General features: G+C 40.4%; 1 protein-coding gene across 1 annotated transcript in view; it reads right to left on the bottom strand.

The window, feature by feature from the left end:
- The window catches only part of PCNA (Proliferating cell nuclear antigen), a 33553-nt gene extending 20924 nt beyond the window's left edge, over window positions 1–12629 (bottom strand). Inside the window, exon 1 of the mRNA XM_067145248.2 lies at window positions 12293–12629. Coding sequence (XP_067001349.1) covers window positions 12293–12513 — 221 coding nt within the window. The 5' untranslated portion in view covers window positions 12514–12629. The remainder of the gene's footprint in view (window positions 1–12292) is intronic.
- Between the last annotated feature and the right edge of the window lie 2671 nt (window positions 12630–15300).

Genomic DNA, 15300 nt, shown 5'->3' with positions numbered 1-15300 from the left:
GCTTCCTTCCTACTCCTAGGCCTTTCCTATCCCACCGTCACCATAAGACCTATCTGTGTCAGTGCGACGTAAAGCAAATTGTTATTAGTTTCCCTCAGAAGCCTGGGATACAGAATATAGTAGTATAAAGTTCCAGTTTTGCGATGCTAATATTCGTATGTATAATTTTTACAAACGCGCCAGAAACCAACCACATGGAGCTGTTGCCATTTAAACACCGTTTGAAGGGCCTCCGACCCAAGCCGGGATTTGAACCTGCGAACTCGGACTCAGAAGGACAGCGACTAAACCAACTGAGCCACATGAAAAGGAGGCATTTGTGATTGTCATAAATAGATGCAGTTAGCATTTTTACAAACGTTTTATGAGGAGCATTTATTATGCCATATGTTTGCAAACTGTCCTAAATGCATGAGGCCGGACAGAAGAACTAGCTGGAAGCTAAAGAGCCTTTCAGGGGTGTCGCTTCCTTCTCTGTTCACTTTTCCAAACCAAACTCCATGGCATAACAGCCCCGAAGGGCCATCGCCTACCAAGCGACCGCTGTTCAGCCCCGAGGCCTGCAGATTACGAGTTGTCATATGGTCAGCATGACAAAACCTCTCCTCCGTTATTCTTGGCTTTCTAGACCAGGGCCGCTATCTCACCGTCAGATAGCTCCTCAATTATAAACACATGGGCTGAGTGTACCTCGAACCAGCCCTCAGATCCAGGTAAAAATCCATGGCCTGGCTGGGAATTGAACCCGCACGTCCGGTAAGAGGCAGGCACGCTACCCCTACACCGCAGAGCCGGCTGGATACTCTTAGGTCTCCATATTTTAGAATTTGAATTAAGGCATCCTGCATTCGATTCCCGGCACTGACAGAAAGGCATGGAATGGGGGAGACTTGGCCTTGAGTCTCCCTTAATCGAAATATCTACAACCTGGAAGATAGTCATCTTCATGGGGTGTAGTACCAAAGTGGTTCCTTTTTTTTAAGAAAACAAATTATATGAAAATTCTACTTCCTCACAAACGAAGAACGGTATTATCAATTTTCCGAAGTTTCAATAACGCAGCCGGTTTATGTTAAGAGTACAGGAGCTATGATTGTACATGGTAACAATCAAAACCATTAATATATACTGAAGATCAGTCACCGCACTCGGTAGGACCGGCTTTTTTTTTTCCATATCAACTGGGCGAGTTGGCTGTGCGGTTAGGAGCGCACAGCTGTGCTTGCATCCGGGAGATAGTGGGTTCAAATCCCACTGTCGGCAGCCCTAAAGATGGTTTTCCGTGGTTTAACATTTTCACACCAGCCAAATGTTGGGGCTGTACCTTAATTAGGACCACAGCCTCTTCCTTCCTACTCCTAGCCCTTTCCTTTCCCATCGTCGCCGTAAGACCTACGGTGCGACGTAAAGCAAATTCGAAATAAAAAATCTTTTCACAACCCCTTCCGAGGAAAGTTGTATCCACGCTACTGGCCTCGACTTACTGAAATTATATTGTGGGTGCGCCACTGCATCCACTTACCATTATGGTACAAGATAAGCCCGAAGAATGGTTGGATATTCAAAATACACCACCATAAATGACGCTGTTATGGCTCAAAACTATAAAGAAAGGTAAGGTACAGGATCTTGTGTTTTAAGTAGAATCCGTATCAAAAGAATGTGACTTCCCATTTTAAAAATGTTTCATGCATCGACTGTGATTCGCGCCTGGGCCGTCCTGATGAGAATATAGCACAACTGGAACTGAGTTTTTTTTACACCCACCAATTACAAAATATTTACCGGCACTTTTGATGGTGCAATTTAAGGTTCCAATCAGTCGCCGGGCATTTAGGCCTATATATCGAACTTAGGCACACATCTGCAATTGTCTTAGAATTTTAAAAAAAACTTTTTTCATAACTTCCCGAGGATGTACATAGTTTTGGGTTCTCAGTGACGAAATGGCCCTCTTCAAAGAAAAGTAACGTATATGGCACAAAATGCGGAACTAACGTGCAACTCAAAATCCTGTCACAGTCTTCCCAACGCTCCTACTTAGACACAGCACATATCTCAACCATGGTACAACCCGAGGATCCCTAGGACATTGTTGTTTCCTAGAACAACTGTTTCTGGCCATGGCCCCAGTTATCTCGGTGATCACTTTCCTGCCTCCAACTGAGTAATCCCTTGGCAATTGCCCTTTTCCTGTTCGGCTCCATGGCTAAATGGTTGGCTATTGGCCACAGGGGTCCCAGATTCGATTCCCGACAGGGTCGGGAATTTTAACCGTAATTGGTTAATTTCTCTGGCACGGGGGCACCATCATTTCGTCCTCATTACGACGCGCAGGTTGCCTACGGGAGTCAAATCAAAAGACCTGCATCTGGCGAGCCAAACTTGTCCTCGGACCCTCTGCCACTAAAAGCCATACGCCATTTCATTTCTTTTTTTTTTTTTTTTTCCCCTCATGTCTTCATGTGTATCAACACACGGTTACATTCCCAATACTGAGGCCTCTACAGGGAAATATCCCAGCACATGACAATCCTAAGTATTTTCCTTTCATTTAAGCAGTACAAATATGGAGAACTGTGATTAGCCCTGTTGAGCCTTGCTAGTAGATTCTTTGTCGCTACGTTAATTTAACATTTTGGCATAAGTTTTTAAGTTGTTCATACCGTATGTAAAACAACGACTGATCGTTTCATGACTGTCAGCTCGCATCCGGGAGATAATGGGTTCGAATCCCACTGGTGGCAGCGCTGAAGATGGTTTTCCATGGTTTCCCATTTTCACACCAGTTAAATGCTGGGGCTGTACCTTACTTAAGGCTACGGCCGCTTCCTTCCTATTCCTAGGCCTATCCTGCCCCATCGTCGCCATAAGACCTATCTGTGTCGGTGCGAAGTAAAGAAAAAAAAAGGTGTGTATATTTCTCGGTGTCACTTGGTGCCATCTCCCAGCAAATTCTGTTTTGTACTTATTTTGTGTTATATTATTTTATCATTGTGTGTGTGTACAGTATTTGTATTGTTAGAGAGTTTTTATTTCGTTTCACGTGTGCAGTCATTATTTTTACTATGTATAATTAGCTTCCTATTAATTTGTTCATCACTTAATTTAACTGCAGTTGGTAGTGAACACCATTTGAGTTACGAACTGGTTATTTTGGTTGTTTCATAATTATGATTTGTGATACCCAGTATATAATTATTTTCTTACGTGTCAAATATTCCTGTCATGATATTGTGATTTACATCCACTTAACTTATTGAACATAAGTAGCTTTTGAAGAAAGGCAAAGCAAAATATTTGATCTTATAACTCATTTTTATTCTCGCTTTACGTTTAAAGCTTTTTTTGTACACGTTATCGTGTGCAGTCTAGGACTTTAGAAAATGAATCATTACTTTCAAAACGAGTGTCTGTGAAGAGGGTGGGGCACTGCCTATTCTTGGCAACATTGTTTTCTGTAGTTCAGCACTTTGCCACTCTGCTACCAGAATCCAACTCTGAAAACAACCACACACAAAAAGTGCATTAGGGAAGAATGAAAAGAGGTCAATTTTTTCTTCTTGAGTTATCAAGTTCCTAATAGAGTCAGAAAGTTTTGTATTCAGTTGAATATTATGCTTGCAAAATTTTATCACCTTACTTGGAATTCGGTGTAAAACATCTCAACACTTTTACCATCAACATCATTGTGTTAGGCCCTAACACTTGTTTCAGCTGAGCTGAGTTCTAGAAGATTCCTCTAAGTGCTGACATATTAGTGTTTCACCTGGTTTTCTGTGAGGTGCAGTCTTCCAATTGGAGGAAAGCTGAGAGCTTGCACAGGACATGTGATTGTGATGAGTGTTCAAAATCTTAACTTGTCTTGAATTTCATGCTTGCTTTATATATATATATATATTCTTTTTATTGTCTTGCCTTTTCTTTGATTTTGACTGATGATGGTCTCTGGTAAAACCCAAACTAGTTTCAACAAATTTACTATGTAACTTTTTTAAGGTTACAACAAATAGTATTGAATAGGTGGAAACCTTTAGCTTTTGTTTTACACTACATTGTTCTTCAATAAGGATTAATATGAAATTTATTACCTCTGATTGCTTGGAATTCCTTTTAGAGGAGAGATGTGTTCATTCTGATGTCCGGGAACCAAACAACCCACCCCCACAAGTACATTTGTTTTTATAACCTAATAAAGAGCAGCACTTGCCATTGTCCATTGCTGAAGTAGCTACTTAAATTGCTATTGACCAACATAAAGTGGGATGTGATGTCATTCCTGTCCATCATGAAAATTATATTCTGTCTTAACAGCCCGGGCAGAATAAAAGCACAAATAAATAGAACAAGTTAAGGAAAGAATGCAGAATACAGGACAGGAATAATTTTATATGAAACTTACCTCAATGTAGTGGAGGGAACAGTGCTGCAGTAGCGTTCATGAATTTGTGCACCCTCACGTCTAAGGGGACCAAAAAAAAGTACAAATATACACCATGTACCCAAAGTTGTAATTCAGCTTTCCATAACTAGCCCACATAGAATGCCTAACCAGTGCAGACCAAAGGTGTTTGCACAGGGAATCAGAGGTGTAAGGCCGCTTTGCAGCTCGAACCTGGGTGCTTACACCCCCCAGACCCCCTTTCCTTGTCCCCATATCACTGGTCTTGTCCAGGCCCTACCCTAAACAATTCAGACCAATGGGGTTTTCACAAGATACTCTCTTATATTAATATCATAAAAGTGAACTCAAATATCCGATTACTTTCATTCTTTCCTCTATTCTTGGGGGCTTACTACGACCCCCAGACTCTTTTCCTTCTTCGCAGATCACTGGTCTTCTCAACACCATACCATAACCTATCCACATATATTGTCTTATAATCAATAACATAAACATAACTTCTATGCTTTTCTCCTCATCTTAGTTCCTAAGTAAAAGGCTGCCTTGTGGAACACCCGACCATATCCTCCACGAGAAGTAAACAAAAAAAAAAAAACAGTCATTCTGCACGCAGATGTTAGTGATACAAGTGGTGACCCAAGGCACTAATGTTAGGATACAGGGGATAAAGTATTAATCTTAACACTTCCGTACCCAGCAGCCGAAGGTTAGGTTAGAGATCCAACATGGCGTGGCCAGGACATCACATAACACTCAGCAAGCTTACCAATGTTTGCATTGTTAGTGACAAGACAACTGGGCTCGATTGGTTTTAGGTCTGGGGAGTGACAAAACCATTGGTCTGAATTGACCAGGTTCAGCTACTGACAAAACCATTGGACTGGAGACAAGCAAAGGGGGTCTGAGGAGGGAGGGGGGCAAGCCGCCAGGTTAGGTCCAGCCAGTGACAAAAACCACTAGTGTCGATAGGTTAGGTCTGGCTGATGACTAAACGATTGGGCAACTTTCAAGCTGGTGGTTCTCTTACTTCTACCGAGTATGGCAGCCCTGAACTTGTACACAATGCGAGTTCTATTAGAAACAATACGAAACTTGGCCAGCCAATAGAAACACAGCACGAACCTTGGCCGACCAATCGGAACACAGCAAATGGTCACATTCTCTTGATTTACATAGTCTTGGTGGGTCCGGTACAGAAGCCGACTATCTCCAATTCAGGTTTCAGAAAGGGCGAATTCTACCATGTCCAAAAAAGGAACTTAGATGCAAAAATTATGATTTTTTTGTAATATGAAAGTAATTATAAAATGCAAATATTTGCCAAGCGCTACAACTCTCTTTCCAGGGTAGCCATGTTTATGATGTCATAGTTCATCCCTTCAACCTGTGGAAGGTCATCCATGATGAAACTATGTCGTCACAAGCTAACATCTGACATTTAAATGTACCATAAAAACACAAACTAAGCACCCCATGGGTTACAGCAGAAAATGAGCACTTCACATCACACAATGCATACTGATGATATAAATTCACCATATAAATCACAATGAACCATTAAAATTCTGGAATTTAGTAACAAAGGAAGAAAACATCAGAGATCGCTTCTATACCGCTTATGCGCCCGATCAGTACGGAGCAATTTACAGTTCCCAATTTACGAGCGCAGATGCATGTTTAGGAATCAGAAACGCATGTATTATTACCCGCACAGAAAACGGAGGCTTCATTACATTGCAAGTTCACACAGTAGCACAGAAGGTTATTTAGGTATCCATTGCACATACTGCCGGCATCATCTACGAAGCCAGCTAGCATTAATTTGAAAGCACTCGAGGTTAGTTTAATCTCACTTTTGATATGCAATTAAACACCAAAAACGCACATAAATCCACCTTGAATGTACGAATTATTCTGTAATTAGTTAACTACATACGAGCCATTAATTAAATAAATATGATAACTTGAATTGACAGTAATGGCACAACTATCACGACCACTTGGAAATTGCTGCAGGTAACCGCTCCGCCATCGTCGATCTACACATGAGCATGAGAAGTACCAACCTAACGAACGTAACCACCTGGTGATTGCCTTCAACCCCTAACACCAATACTTACCTGTTTATTAATGAAGAAAGTAAATCATATGATTACATTTGTATTTAAAAATTTCACAATGTTTATTCGCCATGGTTATGCATTTCTTTTCAATAATCCAGTACGAGCCACGCACCTGTGTACATTTAGATGAACCTAAGATCATAAGGGTTATGGTACACAAGCCGACTGTCTCCAGTTCACTTGCAGACGCCGTCAAATGTTATTAGATATGTTCATTAGGGTACAAGGAAGGAGTAGAGGTGCAAAAATACTAGGTTTTTGTACTATTACATGACATATAGAACACTGAAGAGGACACTATGTGACCAGGAGAGCATATGGTGACCATGTTTACTTGGTGCCTGTGGGTGATGACGTCATACCTGACGTAATAGGGTGTTCTGCCCAAGTGCACCAACCTCGGTAAAGAGAATACCGCAGTAAACTTCACAATTTTACCAGGGTAAAGTCGTATTTCTGTTGCACCAAGCTCGGTTTCGAGTTTACCGACATTTTACTGCGGTATAATGTTTACCACCTGTGAGCGAGCGGTTATCTAGAAAACCGCGGTAAAGTTGTATTTGTGATCTGTGGTTAAAGATTCCAAGATGGAGCTTAACAAGTATAGGTTATATCTCCAGTTCCTTAATCAGTTTGAAAGAAATGAAGGGAGAATTATAGAAGAGAGACGCGATTTATTTGAAGAATTAAGCGATGTTTTGTTCCAGAGAAGATTGATCGCGTAAGGAAAGAGTGAATTACATTTTAGATTTAAATGGTGAACAATTGGAATGCCCGACTGGGAGAAACTGTCTTATATCGCCTAGAAATCGTCTTTTAATAGCGCTGCGGTTCTATGCAACTGGAACATTTCAAGGAGTGATCGGTGACGTCTGTGATGTTGACAGAACAACTGTATGCCGCATAATACACAAGGTTTCTGATCTACTTGCGTCGTTATCGCCACAGTTCATTCAATTCCACTTACGCAGCGGGAACAAAGAGAGGTTATGGAAGGGTTTCATACAATAGCTGGGTTCCTTGGTGTATTGGGTGCGCTAGACTGCACTCATGTGCGAATACAGTCTCCTGGAGGTGAAAATGGGGAGGTATTTAGAAATAGGAAAGGTTATTTCTCGCTAAATGTGCAAACTGTGGGCGATTCGAACCTCACGATATGAGATATTGTAGCAAGATGGCCAGGGTCGACTCATGATAGCACAATATTTCACAATTCTCGGCTGAGAGCGCGTCTCGAGACTAGAGAAATAGCTAATGGCTATCTTTTGGGTGATGGAGGTTACCCATGTAAATCCTTCCTCCTTACACCTGTTCAGAATCCCACCTCCCCAGCAGAACAACGATATAACAGAGCCCATATTGCCACAAGGAATGTTGTCGAGAGACAATATTGTGTGTGGAAAAGGAGGTTCCCTTCCATGTCTTGAGGACTTCGATGTAACATTCAAAACATGTCGATAACTTGCTTGCGCTGCCACAAAATGTAAACACGAGGGACAAGTGACTGTCGAAACAATCACTGCCGGCTGGATAAACTAAAGACAAGTGACTATCGAAATGATCACTGCTTCCTGAATACTACTTCAAATTTCTTCCGAGGGGAATAATAGCGAGAAAATCAAGCGTCAAGAAACCGCGGTAACGAAACCGGGCGGTAGTAATGGTGCACTGCTTTTACGACAATACCACGGTAAAAGTTTTACCATGGTTTCGTAAAGGCTGATAATTACCGAGCTTGGAGCACTCGGGCATTAGAGAGAGACAGGGAATTAATATCCAAAAACTAAGTCCGAATTTTTGCTACTGTGCATGTGCGACTAATTTAATTATTTAACATTTCACCGTGGACAAGAAAAATGATAGTGACACGATGTCACACCTGCGAGAATGTGACGTAAGCAAGGGCTGCCAGGCCTTCCTCGTGGAAGGAAGGGGGCGTAACACCCGTGGTCTTATGATGGGTCCGGTACACAATCCAGCTACCTCCAATTTCAGGTCTCAGAAATTTTTTAACCTAAAGGGCGAATTCTACCATGTCAAAAAAAAACTTAGATGCAAAAATTAAGAGTTTTTGCAATTTGTACGTAATTATTAAATGCCAATATGTGCCAAGCGCTACGACTCTCTTGCCAGGGGAGCCATGTTGATGACGTCATAGTTTATCCCCTCAACCTCTGGAAGGTCAGCCATGATGAAACTATGACATCACGAGGCAACATGTGACATTTAAATGTACATACAAACACAAACTACGCATCCCATGGGTTATAGCAGAAAATGAGCACAGCAAATCACAGAATGCATACCTATGATATAAAGGTACCGGGTAAAACTGTACATTCCGCATCCGAACGTTTATAACAGTATAAGGAAGGGAACACAATGCAAATAGCCGCCATACCTATGATATACATTTACCAGAAGTACAAACTTTACCTACTGCAGCCCACCGGGTATAACATACGGACGTGAAACGAATATACATTGTATGTGGAATTCCTTTTTGAGGATAGATGTGAGCCTAGGGCCGCTCCGAGGCTTCGACCCCACTACAGTACATGGCACATGCACACAGTACCAATAGGAAATAGTGTGTTCTAACGGTACTCACCAATTAATGCCGATGGTCCTTTTGGTATCAATTGCACGTACGGCCGGCCATCGTCTACGAAGCCAGCTAGCATACGTTAATATAACAGCATTCACGAGGTTCGTTCCATCGCATGTTTCTACACAATAACACACCTACAACGCACATAAACTGCCGCGGAATGTACGAATCAGTCGTTCCGGAGTTAAGTACACGATATCACACAATGTTTATATACAAGCCATAAAGGAAATAAATATCCGAAACGTGCATTCACAGTAAGGACTGGCACAGGTTTCACAACCACGCGGAAATGGCGAGTGGAGCTCCAGAGAATCACCGCCCCTCCACCTTCGATCTACATATCGTCAGAGTGGCCTGTTTCAACAGCATTGAAGCAGAATATAGGACATTCACATAATATAATAAGCAGCGTACTCACCTTCTACCCCTAACAACACTACTTACCTGTTGATTGGTGAAGAACGGACATCACATGATTATTGTTTCCCGAATAGTTTTAGGCCCACATCTCACTTCTACAAGGACTTCCAAGTAAGATTTGCATTATTTCCACTTCCTTATGTTATACATGTTGGGCCAGGGATTGTATAGTTTTACTTAAAGTAAATGTATATAATAGGTATGCATTCCCGAATAGTTGTACCTAAAATATTCACATGTTGTATACGCCATGATTATGCATTTTCTTCCATATTCCTTTATGTGCCATGGATATGTACATATTTCGATGAACCCACACACATCGGGACAGCTGGTGTTATGTTCCCTTCATTACGCGCGGAAGGGTTGGAGGCCCAGTCTGACGTCACAGCTCCCGTCGCCATTACCAGGTGTACCACGAGTTATCTATAGAGGAACAGGGGGTGCGATGTCATAATTAAGATGTCGCGATCATCTTTCTTGCCCACAGTGAAATGTTAAATAATTAAATCAGGCGCGCATGCGCAGTAGCGAAAATTCTGACTTAGTTTTCGGATATTCATTCCCTGTCTCTCTCTCTCTCTCTCACACCCCGTGATGACGTCACCCCTCCGTCCCCAAGTAAACATGGTCACCATGTGCTCTTCCAGTCCTATATAGTGTCCTTTTCAGTGTTCTATATGGCAGGTAATAATACAAAAACCTAGTATTTTCGCACCTCTACTCCTTCCTTGTATCCTAATGAACATATTTAATAGCATATGACGGCGCCTACGAGTGAACTGGAGATAGCCGGCTTGTGTACCATAAACGAGTTTTACACCAATATATATGCCACAGTTTTCCCGTGATGCTGTTGAAGAGGCATTCAACATGGCAACCCTGTTGTCGTATGAGCAATACTGTTTTCGTAACATGGAATGACCAATAGGAACCGAGCAGAGAAGAAGACCAAAGAAAGGCAACTTCAAGATGGTCTACTGAATTCACCGTACAGAAAGAAGGGGTTCCAAAAATTCTGGCCGTAAAAAAAGGGTAAAACTTCACTAACTGGTTTGGAGAAGAGAGTTTAAGAATTCAACATGGAATGACTCGCACGTCACAGCACACTATAAACAGCTGCCAAAAAAGGAACCTAAGCTAGTGACAAAAACATAACAGAATGAGATATGTCCAGCTAGACACAAGACTATCGATGTCAATTGGTTAGGTCTGGCTAGCGATGAAACCAGTGATCTGGGCTGTTTAGGTCCGGACCACTGGGCTGGATTGCGTAGGTCCAGCTAGTGACAAGGCCATTGGGCTGCGGGTAAGCAAAAGGGGTCTGGGGGCGTTTAGAGCTCCAAAGCGCCTAGGCCTCTAGTCCCGGTGATGGTATTGCCTAGTGACAAGAACAGGAGAGAATATGAGTCACGGATTCTACAACTACATCGGGCACACGCCATGACAAGTCACAGTAGAAATACAACGCCATGACAAGTCACAGTAGAAATACAGAGTCCACCCCGTGAGGATTATTACATAATATGTTAGTTTCAATGCTGCTATTCTTACCTAGATGATTCTAAGTAGAGATGTGTTCAATACGCCTGCCAGGGCCCAACCCACCTGCCCCTAGAAATATATATACTTTTATACTCTAATAAAGTAGTGGTCCAGGCAGCATTGATTATCCATTGCGTCTGCCAAAGATCACAGGCATTGGCTGATGTTACAAACCACTGCAAAAGAAAAAAAAGACTCAAGAGGCCCGTGAAATTGAAAGTGTCATGAAGCCGGACAGTAACCATATACTTTCTCAATTCCTCCTTTAAATAAACGTCATTTATTAGCTTTAACGTATTTTTGCACTTCCAGGCCAATCTCTCATGAGAACAGTGGCCACACACCCTTCAAGAAGCTCATTTCTTGATTATTTTAACCATGTTGGTCCAATCTTGTCCGTATTGACTTATATTCAATTTCTATGAAACACTTTTCTGCCTTGTCAATAATTGACTTTATATTATAATAATGTGGCAATTATAATAATAATAAAATGTAAAGTATTGACAAGACAGAAAAATGTTTCATAGAAAATGAGGCTGTTTTCTATCGCTGTGGCGCATAATGTCCGCACAGCAAGAAAAAAAATAGCCATATCAAACCAACCACCACCACCACCAGTTTGCAGCAGTGCTATTCTACGTACCTCAGCGCTACTAGTGGAAACGTAAGTATTAAACGAAGGACACTCACTTCGCATGCGCAACATAGTGGTGCCTCCTGTTGTTAACATTGTGGGGCGGACTCTATAGTTTTGCCCCAGTCACTTTCAAATTCCCCAGTAGCATTATTTTCATGGAATGTGGTAGAAGTAGGCCACCCAGATGCAAGTTAGGTGAGAAACAATGGAAACTGCCCTGCATCACAGAAAATAGCTGCAATTCAGAGGCTGACAATATCAGACTATATTTTTCTATTAAAAAAATACTTGGTGGGTCCCTGGCGAGCTACTATAAGTACTGTCTCACATTATTGCAGGAATTTCATTATCCTAAAACGACGAAATTGCTAGTAAAGTGAAACTACAAAAAGAAAAATATGTACAATCTCAGAATTAGATATGCTGACCCGAAGTATATTTGAATTAATTGAAAGGCGCAGAAAATCTACAGGTAAACCCTCGCCTCCGTGTAACAAAGGAAAATACCTGTAATAACAAAAATATCATGCATGTAATATAATTACCTTCCGAGATTCATTCCCATAGAGAGATTTCTGTCGCACCTATATTTATCAAAACCATCACTTCGTAAGTTCATAGATACCAAACTGACGTGAGAATTGTCCATAGCTTGAAGCTGGATTCCAGAATCGGAGCAATCGAACGTAGCTTCATTAAGTAATTCTTTGACGGCTTCCAAGAGCTTCTTCAGGATGGAGCTCTGTACAAGACGTGCCTCGAACATTTTGATAATTAATTACTAACAGATATTACTAATAGATATAAAATTTCCTGCCAAACACCGAACACAGCAACAGCACAAGAAGCGAAGGCTCCGACGAAAGCGCGGGAGTTGCTCGATTTGGCGCGAAGACTGTCCACATAGCCAACGTAACTCAACTGAATGTCCTATTCAAAGCAAAAACATCCCTGCACATTTTCAAGTATAGTTTTTGGAAGGGTAAGCTATTTGTCCGATAGTTATTGCTTGTTACAAGAAAAATCTATATGGCCTGACACGGTGGTTACGCTGTTCGAGTTTTGTTGATTGAAAAAAAATTACCATTAGATTGTTGACGAAGCAATGTGGAGAGATCGGCTGCGATCGACGCGCACTCTTGCGGTGAACTTTTCAAATCTTCAGCTGTGTAATGGCGGAAAAGAACGTCTCTTTGAACAGCTGTTTTCAAGCCACGTAAAACTCACTGTGAGAAAGATATCTAAGTTAATCAGATATTTCCTTGATTTATACAATAAAATTGGTCTAAATTATGTACGGTAATAAAATTTTATAAAAATCGTGTTCGAAACACTTGATTGTACAAAATATATTGTGTATACATTATTTTAATTGCACATATTCCGTGTGAGGGGAGGAAATAACTAATGTTACTTTCTTTTTACCAATAGAGTATTTGATAACATTCGTTGATATCGGCGCACTGTACAGAAAAACGTCAATGTAGACTATATGTACCGTGAGGAAACCATTGAGATCATCAGTAGCAGTCAGTTGGATGAACGAGGAGAGGAGTTACTGGAGAAGTTGGATGTTGGAGCACCATCAGGACGAACTGAAGGAGGGCAAGCTAAACAACCAGAAATAAGAACGTCAAGTAGGACAAGGAAACGACCAGTATTACTAGAGCAGGATTTTTTATGGTAAAAGGTAGCAATAGTTATAATCTAAAGGGAGAGCTAAATTTGTTCCACCAGAATGTTCAATCTTTAAGAAATAAAATTCTAAGTATGGAGGTTCTGTTGGCAGATAACCTACAAGGGTATGATGTTTTATGCTTAACTGAACATTGGTTGATGGAGGATGAGATTTCAAATTTTGTATTAGAAGGTTATGCTCTTGCAAGTAAGTTTTGTAGAAAGAAAATGAAGTGTGGAGGTTCATGTATATATGTGAATAATAATATCAAATGTAAGCAGTTGGATAAATTTGAATATCTGAATGTAGAGAAGCATTTCGAGGCTAGCTTTGTTGAACTAGTGGATTATAAGTTAATACTTATATGCATTTATAGAAATCCTTCTAGTAATGTTGAAACTTTTTATAATAATATTGAAATTATTTTAGATGACCTACAGAATCATAACAAAAAAGTAATAATCATGGGTGACTTCAATGTAGATTTCTTAGGGAATAATGGTGGGCGAGATAAGCAAAGGCTAGAAATGTTGTTTTCCTTGTACGGTCTAAAGGCAGTTGTAAATCAACCAACTAGAATATCTGGGGATACAAAGTCAGCAGTAGATCAAGTCGTATTGAATGAGGAAATGTGGAACTATGAAATAGAAGTTTATGATACAGGTTTTTCAGATCATTCTGCTCAAATTGTGCATCTAAATTTTAGGGTAATAGGAAACCATAATTTAAAAAATAACAATGTAATTTACAGGGAAACTAGAATGTGCAACAAGGAAAATATTTCATACTTTAACCAGTTATTGGCCAAGGAAACTTGGGAGAGTGTATATAGAAATAACTCAACTAATGAGGCCTTCAGTGAGTTTTTGGGTTTGTTCAATTATTATTATCAAGTGGCAATACCAGTCAAAAGGATAATTGTAAAGAATTATAGGAATGGGTGGATTACAACTGGAATTAGAAATTCAAGTAGACGATTAAGGTTTTTAAGCAAATGTGTGAAAGGGAGTAACACCTCATCTGAATTGAAGGATTATTATAAGAAATATAAGAACATATATCAAGAAGTTTTGAAGGCTGCCAAAAGATTGCATAATGAGAATGAGCTAAAAAATTCTAAAAACAGGTCTAAATGTATGTGGAACATTATAAAAAGGGAGAAAGGTACTCTAGTTCCATTAAAAAATAATATTACTCTTACAAATGCAGGGAAAGAAATCAGTGATCCAGAAGAAGTTGCAGAAATATTTAGTAACTATTTTATAGAAGCAGTTTTGAGGTTAACGGAAAATTTTCAAACATCAGTGACAAGAACAAACTTGAATACAGTTCACAGGAATGTATCATCCATGTTTCTTACTCCTGTGACTGAGCAAGAGATAGATAAGATAATAAAACAGATGGGTAAAAAGAAGTCTTCTGGTTTAGATGGTTATTCAAACTATCTTATTCAATGCTGTTACCAATACATAATCAAGCCTCTCTGTTACTTGATAAATTTGTCACTAACCACTGGTAAATTTCCAGACAAATTCAAGGTAACCAAAGTTGTTCCGATACATAAAAAGGGTAGTGAAGAAGATGCTGGTAACTATAGGCCTGTCTGCCTCCCCTCTGTATTCTCCAAAATACTGGAAAGAATTATGTACGATAGACTGTTATCATTCTTAGGGAAGCATAATATATTAGCTGGTTGCCAGAATGGCTTTCGTAAAAATAGATCAACTACCACAGCATTCATTAACTTTATTGAACGGATATATGACACACTAGATGGGAAGGGTGCATGTTTAGGTATTTTCTTGGACTTAACAAAAGCTTTTGATATAATTGACCACAGCTTGCTTTTAGAAAAGTTATACATGTATGGAGTTC

The sequence above is a fragment of the Anabrus simplex genome, chromosome 1 (assembly GCF_040414725.1).
Source record: "Anabrus simplex isolate iqAnaSimp1 chromosome 1, ASM4041472v1, whole genome shotgun sequence".
NCBI lineage: Eukaryota > Metazoa > Arthropoda > Insecta > Orthoptera > Tettigoniidae > Anabrus > Anabrus simplex.
Note: the sequence above shows the minus strand (reverse complement) of the source record. Positions and strands in the feature narration are given on the sequence as shown.